The sequence below is a fragment of the Arabidopsis thaliana genome, chromosome 2, assembly GCF_000001735.4.
Source record: "Arabidopsis thaliana chromosome 2, partial sequence".
Taxonomy (NCBI): Eukaryota; Viridiplantae; Streptophyta; class Magnoliopsida; order Brassicales; family Brassicaceae; genus Arabidopsis; species Arabidopsis thaliana.
Genome location: NC_003071.7, coordinates 10,931,630 through 10,949,684, shown reverse-complemented (window position 1 = coordinate 10,949,684; position 18,055 = coordinate 10,931,630). Strand labels below are relative to the sequence as shown.

General features: G+C 32.4%; 4 protein-coding genes and 1 pseudogene across 7 annotated transcripts; 4 read left to right on the top strand and 1 right to left on the bottom strand.

Annotated features, from left to right (window-relative positions):
• The first annotated feature begins 58 nt into the window (after window positions 1-58).
• SK3 (SKP1-like 3) lies at window positions 59-938 on the top strand. The gene is made up of 2 exons (NM_128129.2): window positions 59-451; window positions 598-938. The coding sequence occupies exons 1-2, from the start codon at window positions 134-136 to the stop codon at window positions 769-771; spliced, it is 492 nt and encodes a 163-aa protein (NP_565604.1). The 5' UTR covers window positions 59-133; the 3' UTR covers window positions 772-938.
• Window positions 939-7,230: 6,292 nt separating this feature from the next.
• Window positions 7,231-9,614, top strand: AT2G25690 (DUF581 family protein, putative (DUF581)). Of its 3 annotated transcripts, none has more exons than NM_128128.4 (3): window positions 7,231-7,486; window positions 8,005-8,898; window positions 9,044-9,614. In NM_128128.4, the coding sequence occupies exons 2-3, from the start codon at window positions 8,036-8,038 to the stop codon at window positions 9,153-9,155; spliced, it is 975 nt and encodes a 324-aa protein (NP_180140.1). In that variant the 5' UTR covers window positions 7,231-7,486; window positions 8,005-8,035; the 3' UTR covers window positions 9,156-9,614. The 3 variants fall into 3 exon arrangements, with proteins under 3 accessions (NP_180140.1, NP_001323451.1, NP_001031415.1); NM_001036338.1 differs by lacking the exon at window positions 7,231-7,486 and adding an exon at window positions 7,723-7,903 and having other exon boundaries at window positions 9,044-9,589; NM_001336010.1 differs by having other exon boundaries at window positions 8,005-9,614.
• A 690-nt stretch (window positions 9,615-10,304) lies between these two features.
• On the bottom strand, window positions 10,305-10,648 carry AT2G25687 (annotated as a pseudogene). Its single transcript has 2 exons — window positions 10,579-10,648; window positions 10,305-10,477 (listed from the first exon to the last, which is right to left on the bottom strand).
• A 923-nt stretch (window positions 10,649-11,571) lies between these two features.
• Window positions 11,572-12,158, top strand: SCRL17 (SCR-like 17). The gene is made up of 2 exons (NM_001036337.2): window positions 11,572-11,670; window positions 11,778-12,158. The coding sequence occupies exons 1-2, from the start codon at window positions 11,604-11,606 to the stop codon at window positions 12,005-12,007; spliced, it is 297 nt and encodes a 98-aa protein (NP_001031414.1). The 5' UTR covers window positions 11,572-11,603; the 3' UTR covers window positions 12,008-12,158.
• Window positions 12,159-15,080: 2,922 nt separating this feature from the next.
• Window positions 15,081-16,680, top strand: MOT1 (molybdate transporter 1). The gene has a single exon (NM_128127.4). It carries the CDS (start codon window positions 15,148-15,150, stop codon window positions 16,516-16,518), a length of 1,371 nt encoding a protein of 456 aa, NP_180139.1. The 5' UTR covers window positions 15,081-15,147; the 3' UTR covers window positions 16,519-16,680.
• The last annotated feature ends 1,375 nt before the right edge of the window (window positions 16,681-18,055 follow it).

The window sequence follows — 18,055 nt, the reverse complement described above, 5'->3', positions numbered from 1 at the left end:
AGAAATTGTTTTTACATAGATCTATAAATAGGGCACCAACTTCCCAAACCTTGAGACCATCACACAATTCACAATCAATCGCAGAGCCGATTCTCTTCAAAACTTGTCTAGTCCTTTGTCCTTGTTGCAAACGATGGCAGAAACGAAGAAGATGATCATCCTCAAGAGCTCCGACGGTGAATCCTTCGAGGTCGAGGAAGCCGTCGCGGTCGAGTCCCAGACGATTAAGCACATGATCGAGGACGACTGCGTCGATAACGGAATTCCACTTCCCAATGTCACCGGAGCCATCCTCGCGAAGGTTATCGAGTACTGCAAGAAACACGTTGAAGCCGCTGCTGAGGCTGGTGGAGACAAGGATTTCTATGGTTCCACCGAGAACCACGAGCTCAAGACTTGGGACAACGATTTCGTCAAAGTTGATCATCCTACTCTCTTCGATCTCCTTCGGGTTAGTAATGTCTTTTTCTTTGTTTTTTGGTTTTATGTTTTTAGAATTAGGGTTTTTTATATTTTTTCCATGACTATGTTAGGGTTTTATTTATATTATTGAATGTTGTGTTTTGATTTGGAGACTAATCGTCTTGGTTTATAAAGGCTGCCAACTATTTGAACATCAGTGGACTTCTTGACCTTACGTGCAAGGCCGTGGCTGATCAGATGAGAGGCAAAACTCCAGCGCAGATGCGTGAACACTTCAACATCAAGAACGACTACACACCTGAGGAAGAGGCCGAGGTTCGCAATGAGAACAGGTGGGCGTTCGAGTGATTGGAAAAGAATTTAAGAACATTTGATATCAACAAATAAAATAAGAGAAATTTATTTTGCCTGAATTTCTTTTTGCTTCCAATCTCTTTTGTCACAAAACTCCCAGAAGTGTTTCACATTTTCTTCATTCAATCCCGGCTAAACTTTATATACATAAAATCACAAAGTAATATGCATTATCAATCAAACGATTTCACAGACAAAAAAAACAGAAAAGAGATAATAATACGTCTATCTATATAAGCTATATAATTATGATGTATTTATATATCCAATTTGCCACGTTTATTTTATGATACAATAACATGTTTGCCCGAGCCATAGACGATATGAGGCCAGATGAACATGGTCGGATCTGAAATAGTCTCAATTTCTGAAATCCAATGGTAAGAGCTTATCTTCCTTTCTTATCTGCTTAAGATATAGATTTTTTGAATTTCCTTATAAAATGATTGGTATGTATAACTAAATTGGTTACAGAAAGGAAGAAAGGACCTTTTGCATCATTCGAACCAATATAAAAATGGTTTTGTTTTGGTGATAGTGAAATTAAAAATAAGCTTTCCTTATACATTGATCAAACTCGTACATGATTGGCATAATTCAGATGATTCTGCTTATACCAACTAATATGTTTTGCTGTATATGCTTGTATATCTCAGATGAGAACGGTCAATGTTTGGTAAGAAAGACACTAAACTCTGTTGTTACCAATACAAAGGTAAGAAGAGTTCATTATAATCTTTAAAACAAAAGGGATAGATTCCGAGTGTTATATAAAACTAAGTCAAATGTTTTCAATCATAGATGTTTCCTATAGCAATATTTAGAAGCATTAGTCGCAGTGACAAATGACTTATTTTCGAAAATAAAACACAGGTTAGTAATAATGTTAAATTGCTTTTGATTGCTTATTATATCTTTTTGTAGATAGACTCTGAATGTTTAAAATGATTGGTCCTAACTTAGAAAAGATTTTGTATTCATGTTTGTTTCTACATTAACAATAACACTATATCAGATCACGACTCAATTTACGAAATTATGAATGTGATTTCATTAATCAAACTTTTAAAAGTTTATGAACATACGTAACAAAATAACAGAACCTAAATCTAAAAACAAAAAGTCAATAGACACAGTAGATCATACATTTATTAATTTATCTCAAATGATGGCTTCATAAAGTATGAATCTCGTTGTTATTGTGTATGATTTATTGTGTGGGGGATAGATGGAAGATTTTTTCTTTATAAACTATTTTTTTTGCACTTGTATTGAATGTGATATTAAATTGTGTTATCCTTACCTTTTTGTCTAAGCTGCTAAGGATGACCTGTATCGTAAACTTTCAGATGAAATGTTCTAAATAATATTGGTGAGCCTCCTAAAGTCTGTGACTCATTCCTTTATTTTGTATGCAAGATCTTTTGAATTTTTCGTTCTTGGAAGATGATCATTGATCAACCTGAGGCATCGCGTTGGAAAATATTCAATTTGACTTATTCGATCATCAACATCTTTGATCATCACTGTATCATAGATCTTCGAAAATAGCTAGGCTTTGATTTACCCTTTCCAGGATTCTGAATTAATCTCGTGTATAGTCTAGGATTTTGAATTTAGGGTTTGTATGTTCTTGGATTCTGACATACATGGAAGACTGTTCTACAATACACAAACGGGTATTGTGGCTATTTTGATATGTTTATAGATGATTAGTGGAGGCGGAGGACATGACTTATAGTTCATGTTCATATCACCGACATCACAAATAATAGGAGAGAGATAGACATATATCTTGCAGTATCCAATCATAACCAAATTCTTAGCCTCATTTTATCTCAATAAATTTTCATTACACTATTAAATGATATTTAAACATATGTACCCATAAATTATAGTGATCATATCAATCATTTTCTAATTTTTTCTTCTTTTTGTTTACTTTTTTTGAACTTGATGATCTTTCTTCTATAATCACATTTGATGTGTGCTTCACATCAACCATCAAATTAAGAATTTCGACTACAAGCAGAATCACAGAAAAAAGAAAATTAATTAAACCCAAGCCATATAAGTCAATTATATATAGAGTTTAATTATCATATAGATAATTATATAACTAATGCATATATAAATACCATACGGACCATGTTGCGAATGATGAAGATGTTCGGACCTTTGAAGTATTGTCTTGATCAATTTCTCTTCTTTTTTTACCATTTCCCATGCATGCTCACATTTAGCTACTCGCTCACTTACAAAATTCACTTTTGCCTTTTAGAATAAAAAAATATTTAAAAATTCACTGTTATTATTCAGCAAATTGTTAGTTTAAAACGGAATTTAAATTTTTTTTTGTTAAAAGATATAATTATATTTTAGCTCATGGACAGCATTTTTTTTTTATGGACAACATATATATGTGACCTAAATACAGGAGAGGGGATTTACCATTAAAATTTCAATATGTAGCTCCAATATTTCCATATATTTAGACATGTAGTCATTGGGATATGTAGAACTGAGGAAAAAATAAATGCAGTCATTTGACATATTTTGAAAAAACTTTACTAGAATACCAGAATCATAAAACTTAAATCAAATAATAGAACTGAAAATTGTTCTGATCAACTTAAGTTATAAAATATCAGAAACAAATCGTGACATGTAGTTTGGAAGAACTGTACCATATTGATTCATCATTACCAATTAGTTTCGCTGCATATGTTTATAACCATGGGACAAGTTATACAATTATATATTAGTTCGACTTCCCTTTAAAAGTAGAAATTAGGGAGTAGATATATCACAACCAGAAACTTGGAAGAAGGTAGAAATTGTTGGTTTAAGTTTAACTATCGTTTTGTGATGGTTGAGATTTTTTTTGTGATAGTTGTTTTGCTATGCATGGTCATTTTATATTACAAAAATGTTGAACTGTTTATGGCAGATATATAATTATGTTTGTATATCCTTTCACTAAAAAGGAATATCCTTTTCTTTTTTGAGTAAAAAACATATTTGGTCAAAAAAAATATTTTATTTAATAGATTGTAGATTTTAAATTAATTTCATACCTTGATTATTTGTTTAAATTGATTTCAATATAGAATTGTGAAATCAAAGATACCTTAACTTTTTGTTTTCAAAGTTTAATTAAATTAATTGTACAATTTATTGTTGTCACAATTATGAATCTCGTTGTTGTTTTTATTAATTGATTAATTATATTAAAATATGAACTTTGCAATTTTTATTATGGACAAAACATGGGTTTGGCTAGCCTAGCTTAACTATGTGCAAGGAGCAAAAGACATTGTAACTGCATCGGCAAGAACTTTGCAAAACCCTTCACATAAAAGAATTACTTTTAAATACTTACCAACTGATTTTCACACATTTAATACATATAAGTAAATATATTGTTGTAAAATTTGTAAAACTCATTGGTATAGTACAAGAATCTAAAATGAGTAGTGCACATGCTGACACCTGAAATCACACGTGTGGAGAATGTAGGGCCCCATCAAAAACACTATGACGTGAAAGAGTGTTTTGGAATTTAAACCAAATTGAAAAATAGAGCGTTTTGGAACGCATTACCAAATAAAACATGAAACAGTAACCGTGGATAATCGAGTTATGTTTTGTTTGTATGCCGTTGGATTCTCTCAACCACTGAGAATAGTGAATCTGACTTGTGTCGGTGCATGGTTCTGCAAAAGTCTCAAATACAAAGTAATAAAAGAAAGTGATTGCTGCACCCAAAACGACAAATCTTGTCCTAAAGTTCACCAAAATCTTTTGAGGAAAATGTGAAGTGCAAGCGAGGAGAATGATGGCGTAACGCGTCAGCAGTCAGGCTATACTTTTAGAACTTGACACGTGGTATTATTGAAATAACTAAATAACGATATATTTCTTGTTTTTTATCTACCTTTATTTCCCCATATCAGCCAGAATAAATAAGAGCCTAGCGGTTTTGTAGTTTATGATTCATGTAAGCACTAACATAAATGCAATTCGATTTTGATTCGGATCTGGTTATGTCGGTTTATACCTTTTAGATATTTTTAAATATTTTGAGTATTTTTAGGTATTTGTTTTAGATTTTGAACATGTTCGTATATTTTGAATATTTTTAGATATTTTTAGTTTGTGTTGAATCTAAATTTTTTTTTTAGTTTGATATCAGTTAAGTTTGGTACTTGCGGTTTTGGAGTAAAAGTTATTTGGATATTTTATAATTTTGGTTCAGATTTTTGATTCTGTTCGGATCTAGTATTTATTGTTCACTTAATTGGTACTGAGTATTAGATTATTTGATAGATTCGGTTAGTCCAATTAAAGATACAAAGCTTAAAAATACTGTTATTTAATTTTTAAAATGTCATGAAGAAACATATTTATAGACGGAGAATTGAATTTACTGATATCGGAAAACATGTTCAAAGATATAACTCAATTTCTTTTGCGCTATGTTAGTTTTCATAAACACTATTTGGCGAGAACGCAACAAGAAACAACATGGTGAGTAAGCCACATCATTGACAATACTTATCAGATCCAAGTCATCAACCACACAGTTCGGAATTATATATCTTTCATTCTCGACTTGGGCTTAACAATTCTAAATCCTTACTGCGCTATATTAGTTTTCACAAAAACCATCTAGTTAAATAAATTTTACATTCATTAAAAAGAAAAATTGTTGATAAATATCTGACTTTGAGTCCGAGCAAAGATTAGTCTCAAAACTAAATAATTTTTCTATTTGAAAACTTATATCGTAAATATTTAAAATGCAAAGTAATATCTCTAATAAGCAGATTGTGTGGACAAGCCATTATTATCAACGCACTAGCCCAAAAAAAAAATCTATGTCAAAACAGTAGTTGAATTCCGAGCTTCCAAAAATTGTCGTACTTTGATGCTTTAAACATATTGTTGTGATTGTGCTGTGATTTTCTTTTCAACGACTATGACTTAAATCTGATGCATGTACTATTTTCAATTCTCAATTACTTGAATCTAAAATGTCTTGGCTTTACAATGAAATAGTTATATAAAAAGAGAATATAATCTATGAAATAATGAATGAGATCCTGACAGTGTCCATGAACATTTCTCCGCGTATACGCGTCTTTCCTACCAATACAACAGTTTTGTGTTTTGTATTTTTTCTTCTCAAGCTTTTTTGTCGTTAAATGTTCGAAGAAAAAGAATCCATAAACTTTAACTACTAAGGAATAAAGAAAATAAGATTAAAATAATTAAGCCTAAACAGGTGAAATTCTTTCAAAATGTTAGAGAATGTTGACGAATCTTAAAAATAAATAAATAAATAAAATGTTGACGAATCTTTAAGAACCAGTGACAACTTGATAGTCCATAAACAGTAGTCTCAAATTCTATAATATTGATTTAAAACTCTGATCGAAGAGGTGAAAGAATCTATCGACATATATCTCATTGTAACCATCACAGTGTGGTTAAATCCATGGGTAAAACACTTTATGACATGGTCTCAGTCACCACCATTCTTGATGATGATTTGGTTAGAAATGACTTCTTACAAATCAATAAGCACAAAAACATGCGTTCTATGTTTGAATGAAGTTTCAAAAGTATGCTTAAAATGATCATCATAAAAACTAAGCCTTTTGTGATCTAGAATTGGTTTAAAGTCAGCCTAAATTGGGATCAACGGTAGATCTGGTCTAGTGGGTGTGTTTTTACTGACTTCATTCATGCATAAGATTTGTTTTATAAAAACTGAGAAAGAAGAAGCAATGTTGATTTGAACAATTCTTAAAGTAGAAAATAACTTATTCCCTGTGGTTCGTGATTAGTGGCTTGTGACCAACTTTTGACATTTTACCTTATGTTAACATTTTTTTTTTTTTTTTTGACACGGCCCTTATGTTAACTTTATATAACATTGGCCTTTTTTAAAAAATGGGACGTGAAAGTTTGGGGCATTTGGACTATTTTCTCAAACACTATCTATAAGTAGTTAAGTACTCAAATAAAGTAAGAGTAAAAGTGTAAAACCCAACTTAAATCAATTTTTACAATTAGCAACAAATTATTTGTCATAAATAAATTAAAATTATATAAGATGTTGTAGTTACTATTAAAATATATTTATATATTGCAATTATCATAGCATAATGTAATGGTTTTTGTAGCTTTAAATGATTAAAAGAAAAGAAAACAAATTAATCAAAAATTCACTAAATACCATTAAGCTTCCTTGTTATCCTCTATTTTAAACATGATTATTGATTCCAAAGTGGCTAAAGACCCAAAGTGTAACATTGGGGAAAATTATACAATATTTATTTGGTTCTTTTAAAAAGAAGTGCGTATGAAACCGACACCTATAAGACAAAAACAAAAAATATTATAAGAACCACAAAACAGAGTGGGAACAGTGCAAAAAGAGCCAAAATTTGGTATAGAGAAGAGTGTGAAGAGAGCCAAATTATTCTCTCAAAAAAGCCTCTCTCTGATAACACCTCTTTACCTCACGCGCTTTCGGATCTATCTTCTTGACCCGCCCATAGATCCGGATCCATTATCCTCTTGGGTCAGTCTTTATTTTTCATTTCCCCAATTTCTCCTCTTTCATAAGTCTTCTACTGCTTCCGGTTCTGTTCTTTTTCCCCAGTCGGTACAGATTGAGAGAAGAGATTACAAGATCCATGTAAGAAAACACATCTCAGAAATTGATTTCTATTCACAAAAAAAGCTACTCTTTCAAAACCTAGAAAGTTAATTTCACATTCTCAGTCAGAAAAATGGTTTTGATTTATAGTACTTTTTATGTATATGGGTCAAATTTGGTTTCTTTAGAAAATTTATTGGTCTAATGTTTACCAAAGTTATAATCTTTGCATGTTGTTTCTTCAAAGTTCATTTTTTTTTTAATAATTACATTTTAATAAGGATGAAAAATTAACATTTTCTTTTGTCTGTTACAAATATTTCTCCGCTGATTTGAAGCTGAGGAATTTAATTAAGGAATATTTTGGCATATTCTTTGAAAATCTCTCATTCTTTGGTTCTTTCTAAGATAATTTGCTTTTGTTGTATAAAAAAAGAGTAACTAGAATACCAAAATGTACGGTACTTATGATTTAAAAACTTATCTGATGCTAATTAGTCGGCTTAATCTATATTTATGAATCTCTCTGATGTTTGTTTTTTGATATCATGAAACAGATTGAAGAAGAAGAAACATCATAACCGTAAAATGCTGAAGACAAGAGCAATGTTTCCTCACAAAGATCAAGCAATGTCGCTGTCTTTGGATCCACAATCTGATCTTGTCGTCGGTCACACCAACAACAGACCAATCACTAACCCACTGGCTTTGAGTCTTTTGATTGGTCTGAACAACAAGAACAAGTGTATCTCAGATTCTGATTTTGTCAGGAGTCCCAAATCTCCTCTTGAATTTAGGGTGTTGTCTACAATGGCTGATTCATTTTTCCTTAGATCTCCTCGATCATCACTCACTGCTCATCTTAACTGTTGTTGTGGCCCTGCTGCTAAAGTTGGGTTAAGCATTGTTGATTCTCTTGGCGATGATCGGTGTTTGTTACCGGATATCGTGTTTGGACCGGCTTTGAGGATCAAATGTTCGGAGGTTATGGACAAACATCCCAAGTTGTTGTTCCCTGTAGCCAACAAGTCTAAGAAGATTGAAAATGAAAGATCTGGTGTTGTTTTCGAAATCGGTGATAACTCTTCTGAGACTGAACCGGTTGGGTTGAGAAACCGGTCCTTTTCTGCGAATGATTGTCTGCGAAAAACCCGTGTTCTGTCTCGATCCAAGTTGGGACAAGAAGGAGACTTCCCGGGGAGTGGTTCTGACAATGCTTTCTCCTCTGAGGATGATATGGAGGATTACACTTGTATCATTGCACATGGTCCTAACCCGAAAACCACTCATATCTATGGTGACCGAGTTTTAGAGTGTCACAAGAATGAGTTAAAGGGAGATGAAGATAATAAAGAGAAGTTTGGTTCTGTGTTCCCCTCCGATAACTTCCTCGGCATCTGCAACTTCTGCAACAAGAAACTCGGAGGTGGCGACGACATATATATGTATCGGTGCGTGCTTCTTTTCCAATACCAATACTATCTACCATATGTAGGATGATTATGAGTTGCGCAAGTTAGAGGATGTTAAGTACATATTTGGAATACAATGCTAAACTTGTGATGTTTGTGTGGTTATGAATTTGCACTTTTGCAGAGAGAAGTCATTTTGCAGTGAAGAGTGTCGTTCAGAGGAGATGATGATAGATGAGGAGGATTTGGAAGAGCCGTGCATAGATATGCATGAATCTTTAAAGAAGCTCTTCTGAACAAGAAGCAGCTATGACGATGGCCATGGGACGAGCTTTTATAGACCCGATCATCGTCTTTTAACTACCTAAAGACTTTATTATAATATATGTATTGACTAGTGTCATGCCAATGTTAGGTAACATGTGGCACTAAACCCGTTCATCCGTCTACAAAGAGCTGTGTTTATGCACATCTATTAGCAGCTGCAGCAGCCACGGATGGATTGGCCGGCTTTGGTTTTGTATATTTTGTAATGGGTTTCGTTTTTTTTGTTTGTTTTGGATGTCGAAGTTGAAGGATACTACTAAGATCTTAACTAAATAAGTTTAGAGTGTTGGTTGCAAGAAAGGGATTGTGTAAACCACTCCATTTTCTTTGTCTTGTTTTTGAGGGTCTTTCTATGGCCTCATAAGTTTGTATGAAGATTTTAATTAAAAATAAGTATTGTATCTATATTGTTACAATTATATCTTTTGCAAACAGAATAGCAGCATCTTCGGATTCAATCTACGCAGCAGCTGGTCATGGCTTAGTGCTACTGTAGTTTTGGCTGTCTTGATCACACCGCAGTTTTGGCCATTCTCCTCAAGTTTTAGAAGTTGAAATTCAAATGGTTTTCGAGGCTGCGTTATTACTTTTTATTTGTACATCTTGTCTGCAAAAGAAAGCCTTTTGGTTCTGGCTTTATGAATCTGTTTACACTGCAATACATTACTGAGAGCAAGTTTATTGTTATGGCCACAAATCACATTAAAATAGAGTCAATCTCTGTCACATTATATATCTTTGGAGCCAGAGCCGTTCCTAGTGTTTTAGAGGTCCGAAATATATTGATGTCTCCATTATGAAATTTGCATAGCTACTTCATCCCCTAAAAATCAAAATCTTTTTACCTAAGAACTAAATGCGATAATTCCTCTAAGATCACCACCACCATAGTTATCTTATCTATATACAAGTTCCAATTGCCTTTTGCATTAACTTATCCATGGCGATATATTTGTAAACGAGGAACTATATCGATGAATCTGCCACTGTTCTAATGCACAAAGCATCCAAAACAATAAAGTGACTAAACAAACTCGCAACGAATAATTTCTATCTCGATTTTCGTATGGGAAAATCATGTTAGATCGGACAACTACAAAGAATATGGTAGTTAAGTTGAGGAGTGCAATTGCAGGAGATTGGGCTCAGCCTTACACTTGGATCCCATGTACTGAATAAGTTATTTAGACATTGTTGTGCTCCATCATTCCACACGAACCACTGAACACTTGTTTTTTAGATGGACACCATGGCCTTCTCTGTGCAGCAATGTTCATGCTTGATTCTTCACCTAATTCATCATCAACAACAAAAAGAGTTAAATGAAACTGGTTTAGGTCAATTGAATTTTGATGAGCAAAATGGTAAACCTCAGTAGAATGATTAGAATACCTTGTGAAAGGTGGCTTGGGAGAAGGGAGAATAAGACACAAGTAACCAAGAATATTGCAGCAAACTCATATTTTCTTGCAAGTTTCTTCTCTCTTTTGTTTTGTTTGCTTATGTGTTGTTATGAGCTTGTGATTGTCTCCAAGAAGGTTTATATTTTACATATATAGACAGAGCAGATCCAACATATTTAAGGCCTAAAGAAAATCCATTAAAATGTGGCCCTTTATTTCAAAATATATCAAGATTGTTTCTATTTTTAATAAAAAAAATTCATTTATTATTAATATTTTTAAAAACCTTAATTAGAATACATAAATCATCACTTAAAATATACTTTGATGACTTATAAATTTAGAATCATTGTTTTGATATATGTATTTATTAGTATATTTTTCAAAAAGATAGACTTCAAATTAAAAGCATAAATGTGGGCAATTATCTTATTTACTTATATGAAATAATAAAATAAATTATATATATGGAAAAAATCTATTACAATATACTTTTTTACTACAATTGATTCTCTATTAAAATTTTCAACAAACTTAGTAAAATATATGTAATCTTAAAATATGATCTTATTAAATATTGGTGTTGGATTTACAATTTTGTTAAACTTCATGATTGAAGAACACCCAATATTGATTTCCTCTTCATTAAGAAAAATATTAAAATTAAGCTATGAAAACAGAAATATAAATCAAGAAAAATTGAATCTTATGATATGGATTCAGTTTCAAAATAGAAAAATTTCTACAAACCTAGTGAAATATATAAATTATTAAGATATCATGATATTAAATATTTAAAACCAATTAATATGGACTATTAAAAAGAAAAAAGGAGCAAATTATTGACAGAAAAGTGAACTGGACAGAATCTTTGTAGTTTCAATCTTCCTATATTAATATATGAAAAAATAAAAACTAAATTTCAATCTTCCCCATATATAACCACATTACCCCTTCTTTGATCCATATCAAGTTTTTGCAAGATACCTAAATTTTTTTATATATTTTTGAATAATGAGATATACTACTTCATTCATAGGTTTATGTTTTCTCATATTCCTCCTTAAAAACCTTGTTAATGGTAATATTTTTTATATATAGATTTTAAATAATTTTGAAGTATTATATGTTTTCTTTGAAGGCTAAAAACCTTTTCTAATAAGTCTTCTCTTTTCATATTATAAACAGGAGGATTGATACGAGAATGTGACTATACTATGGAGGGTTATGGACCATGTGGGCCTAACGGACGTAGCTTATGTTTAGACACATTTTGGAAAACTCCCCCTTCTCCCGGATTATCTAAGAACTTGGAGGGTTGCAGATGTGAAGACCGTGGCAAGAGGCCGCCAATATTCACGGGGCTATCTCATACGTGTAGGTGTTGTTGGAGTTATGGGGGTGGTTCGGATGATTGAGGAATTACCACAATCTTGAAACTACATCGTTGTTAGTTTTGTTGTTGACTAGGTAAATAAGGTGAAGTTGTAAGAACTGAGTCATGCTTGATTAGTTTGCTTTGTTATCCTTGTATTTCTTAATTTTAATTTCTTGTAAGGATATATAAACCCATTCCAATTATAGTATAATATATACGATAATTATTTCTCATAAACCAACAAGTATTGTTTTTCAGTTTTGGTATGATGAGAGCCCTTTCGAAATGAGATCCGACATAGTGAAACATGAGGGAGTTAGTTTACAAAAGTGATTTAAAACAATAGGATTGAGAGATGGCCGCTCATTAACGCCATATTAGTCCCCCGTGTATGCCAAGATTTGATGGAGAATAATGATCACTACTGTTTATTTGCTAAGAACATGTTGTGTTCAATAGAGTATTGGAGTGTGATTTAGCCAAAGTACAAAGAATCTGCAACTAAAAGACAACATCGAATTTAAGACAACTTAATCGGTTGTAAAAGAGTCACAAATTAAGAATTTGAGGCTGCTTAAAGAATACCACATGAAATCATAAAATGATCATCGCAAATTGGTCGCACGTTTGCAACAAATGTGTAGTTGTGAAACAGCGATGTCAGGTACAACTGCCTGAATAGTCGTAGAATTGTGAATTTGTGAGACTAAATCTTCGTATTTCAAAAAAGTTAATATTTGTAGTGGCAAAATAGTTATTTCATATCACATTTTTTTTTTAATCCATTTCACATTTTCATATCACTGAAAATAGTAATTCTGGATTATCTTACTTTATAAATATGAATGTCACATATTTTAGAAATATTCGATTATAAAACAAAATATCCAAAGGTAACATATTGTGAGTATTTTGAACAAAAACAAGTATTAAAGGTAGGAGAAGAGTACGGAGAAGCTAAAGCTTCCAAACTCAATGGTCCAAATTGCTCGACTTCTATTGACCTCTCGTCTAACAAGACAATATTCCTCCATTATCTTCTTTACAATGTACTGAGGTCACATCACAATGTAAGACCAATTATTCCTGCATTATTTTATTTTTATTTTCATATTCAAGATCCACATAACCTCTCAGTCTATCTACATTTTATTACGCATTTTTAATGTACATGTACTAAAAAATATTTTAAAAAATTATAAAATAAATTTCAAACAAAAAATATCGTGTGTATTTACTACAAGCACAAAAACGGAAGAAAAAAAAAAAAAAAGAATAACAGATTTGCACGAGGAGAATATTAGTGAGAACTGAGAAGTAAATGCCTCCAAAGTGTTGAGTCCAGACTCAACGTCCAAAACCACAAGTCACAAGATAATGCAGTCGAGCTTACCAATTCTCTTCCTTATACTAATTTGATGCATTCTTTTAGCTATTTCAATCCAGTTATATCAAAAACAATTGGTACACTAATATTTTAATCTTTAAAGTAAAACTAAATGCTTTTCCGTTTTATGCGTGGAAACATTTTCCGTAATTGCTGAAACTTTGTTAAAGACTATTTATGCGTTTATATATGATGCATGTCAATACTACTATATAAAAATTTGATGCATGTAAATGTTTGATAAATACTATAGAAAATCGAATTCCTTGCAACAAGAGTTGTGCTCTACTTTTAGAATTTTAAAATTCTAATGTATGTGAGCATAAAAAGTTTACAAGATACGTATGCGGTTATATTCTATGTTACTTTTTTACTTCAAAGTATATATATTGATTTGCATATTTTGGAGATAGAAGATAAAATTGGGAAAATAGTGATAAAGGCTTTTGTTTTTGCATAACATCATAATTAATAGGTAAACTATTCATAGTTTCTAAAGTTTCTAAAGTTTGTTTCAGGTTATTAGTGTAAAAAAAAAACGAAAATAGTGCAAATTGAGCTTCCATAGCAATTGGACATTTTTGAAGCGTCATCAGTTTCATAACAAATGGAGGAATATTCAAACACCAAATTAGTTGAATTTTGGACACAAGAAAGCCACATTAGTTAGCTTTGATTTCCAAGTGGTTTAAAGTCATTCCTTTAGTGGGTCAAAAGATATGGATACTTCCACTAAAGATAGATAGATCTATCGAGCAAACTAGAAAAGAGATCGACCATCATCTCTAGGATCAATCGATCTCAACATCTATACTTGAGAATTTTAAAAATATTTCAACTTTGATGCTGATTCATCTCATCTTTTTTAGAGGATTTTCACATTTATAAAAGGCTTATTGGATGCCTAACTGATTCTATCCGAAATTCATTCGGTTCCTATAAAGTAAAAACGGATCTTAAACTCTTAACCGGAAATCTCAAAATTTGAATTACTCAATATAAAATAATTCGTGAAACCCGAATGTTCAAGACTACCGGAAACATCTGTGAAATATAAAGCTTTATTTGTTAATATTACTTCCTCTGTTTCACCAAAGTATCACAAAAATTAATAAAACTAAATTTCTATTATATGCTTAATGGGTTTTGTGTAAAATAATAATTATTTTCTAACTAATAAAATGAAACAATAGAGATAGGAAATGATACTTAATCTTACAAATTTAACTAATAGTACAAAGTACAAACATTATTATTTTAAAACAAAAAAAAAAACTTGAAAACAACTTTGTAAAACAGAATAAATATTAAAATTAATTTATTTATTTACTTGATGGCGACTTTTTCATTGCCGGTTCAAAACTCAAATAATAAATACACAGCTCTTATTTGTATATAAGTGTTGACTTTTGATTTATATAAATATCTTTCCATAAATGAATAATTTAAGTTGCTTAGATTTATATAAATCATCTACAAATTCAGGTGTTAGCTGTTTAACTGAAGATATAATAAAAATATGTGCCAGTATTAAATTCGTACAAAAATTAGTTGACGATAAATAAATCCTAATTCGTACAACTAAGTACAAAAAATTAGTTGACGATAAATAAATTAGTTGACGATAAAGGATAATTTTGATAAGTTTAAGGCAAATTTTTTCTAACACACAATAAAGAATCAGATACTGTCGCCATCAAGGTTTTGCTTTATTGTCAACGCTTTGGTTTTTGATACGATATAAAGAGATACGCTTATTGCTCTGTTTCGATACAAACCACAAAACAGAAACAATGGAGTCTCAGTCTCAGAGAGGTCAACACGAAACCCCGAAACGTTCTAGGTTCACCGGAATGTTCCATAAACTGAAAACGAATCTTGTTTTCCGGTCGAAGCTAGCCGAAATAAACGGTGCAATGGGTGATCTTGGTACTTACATACCAATCGTCCTCGCTTTAACTCTAGCCAAGGATTTGGATTTAGGCACAACACTGATATTCACCGGCATATACAACGCGATAACCGGAGCAGTTTACGGTGTCCCCATGCCGGTTCAACCGATGAAATCGATAGCAGCCGTGGCGATTTCGTCTACCGCGGAAGATTTCGGTATACCGGAGATTATGGCTGCCGGAATATGTACCGGAGGGATCTTGTTCGTGTTGGGGATCTCTGGTTTGATGCAGCTTGTGTTCAATATAATCCCTTTATCGGTTGTTAGAGGGATTCAGTTGTCACAAGGCTTAGCTTTTGCCATGTCTGCGGTTAAGTATATAAGGAAAGAGCAGAATTTTTCGAAGTCAAAGAGTGTTGGTGATAGGCCATGGTTAGGGCTTGATGGTTTGGTTTTGGCTTTGGTTTGTGTTCTGTTCATAGTTCTTGTGAATGGAGATGGTGAAGAAGAAGAGGAAGAGGAAGAAGGAGATGGTTCGAGAGGAAGAGGAAGATGGGGTTCGGTGAGGAAGGTTATAGCTAACGTGCCATCTGCTCTGTTGATATTCTTGTTGGGTGTTGTTTTGGCATTTATAAGGAAGCCGAGTATTGTACATGACATCAAGTTTGGACCGTCAAAGATGAAGATTGTGAGAATAAGCCGAAAAGCATGGAGAAACGGGTTTTTGAAAGGGACGGTCCCGCAGTTACCTCTTTCTGTTCTTAATTCTGTTGTGGCTGTGTGTAAGCTGTCGTATGATCTGTTCCCCGAGAAGGAGTTCTCGGCTGCATCGGTTTCCATGACTGTTGGGCTGATGAATATGGTGGGATGTTGGTTTGGAGCAATGCCTACTTGTCATGGAGCTGGTGGTTTAGCCGGGCAGTATAAGTTTGGTGGGAGGAGTGGTGGGTGTGTGGCACTGTTGGGAGTAGCTAAACTGGTGCTAGGGTTGGTCTTGGGAGGTTCATTGGTGGGTATATTGGAGAAGTTTCCGGTTGGTGTGCTCGGGGCATTGCTACTATTTGCAGGGGTAGAGCTTGCAATGGCGGCTAGAGATATGAATACAAAGGGAGATGCATTTGTAATGCTTATGTGCACATCAGTCTCTTTGGGATCAAATGCTGCCATAGGCTTTGTTGCTGGTGATCTTTTGTATGTGGTTTTGTGGATGCGGAACTACGGGCGAGCGAAGCCGAGCAGCCTTCCCCCGCAATCCGGTGAACATGCTTGAAAGTCTTCTTTTGTTGTGTGTAGTGTTCGCTCTTCTTCTTAATGCTTTCGTATAAAAAGTTCAAAACTTCTTTGAACTGCATATCTACTCTGAATGAATTCAAATAAATCAGTGTACCATGTTTGTGATTACTTATTAATAAAGAAAGTGAAGAGATGGACCAAATTGCTTTGACTGAAATCATCCGGGGACTTTCAAAAACCATAGGGCAAAACAAACTGAAAAGAAATCCACCTACATCTTCCCAACAATGTTCCATTTTAGATATGATCATTCACTCTGCATACAAATAGATATAGGTAGAACCTAACCAAACTTGGAAATCTCAAAACAAAGACTAACGAGCTCAACATATAACTTAAATCATAAAATGAGGGGAAGGCATCGAAAAAGGTATCTTCGATTAAATAAAAAAGGTACATGCAGAGGCCTGATTAAGGGCATTCTTATTATAGCGAGTTACTTTCTATAGATTTAAGCATAGTTATAATTCGATTCGTGTTTGAATTTTTCGCAACCTATAGCTAGTGCTGCCGCACTGTTTTCAGCCTATTTGGTTAAATGGCGTTGTAAAACTTTTTCAAGCTGGTTTATCTGGGCTTATAATATTTTACTTTGAACCCAAACTTTAAGTATTTTACTATTTTCCTAATCTAGATTGTGTGTCCTGGAAATAGTCATTGATAAGAGAATATTAACCAAATTGATCACTTTAGTCAATGTGATAAGTGAAATTAATTAAGTAAATAAATTATGTACATAATGACATACCATATAAGTTATTTAAATTTACGGGGACTATAAGTTAACTAAATAATATAACGAAAATTTGCGGGAAATAAGTTAGGGAGATTTGCAAAACTACCATTTTTTTACTACCCTTTTGCAACAATACCCTTTTATGTTGTCCATTTTTAAAATCACCCATTCCCTTGAACAAAATGACCAAATTACCCTCATCCAATAGAAACATATAATTGAAACACTTTTAAACCCTTTAAAAATCTTTAAAAATCATTTGTAAATCTTTTAAAGCCCTTTAAAATCCATTGTAAATATTGTAAACCCTTTTAAAAACCCTTGTAAATATTTTAAAATCCTTTTAAAACAATTTTAAATCCTTTGAAAATCTTTAAAAGACCTTTGTAAATCTTTTAAATCCCTTTAAAATCTTTTGTAAATCTTTTAAAAACCTTTTAAAATCCCTTGTAAATCACCCTTTTAAAATCCCTTGTAAATCTTATAAAACCTCTTTAAAATCCCTTGTAAATCTTTAAAACTCTTTTAAAATCCCTTGTAAATCTATTTCCCGCCAAAAAAAAAGTTTGGCGGGAAAAATATTTTTGAAAACAAAATTTTGGCGGAAATTTTTTTTTCGAAAATTTTTGGCGGGAAAATTTTGGCGGAATATTTATTTTGGAATATTTTAGGTGAAAAAATATTAATATTTTATTTTGTTAACCTAAAACAATTTCCAAATAAGGGTAAAATGGTCATTAAAAATTTAAAGAAGGTAGAAATAAAAATGGATAAAACA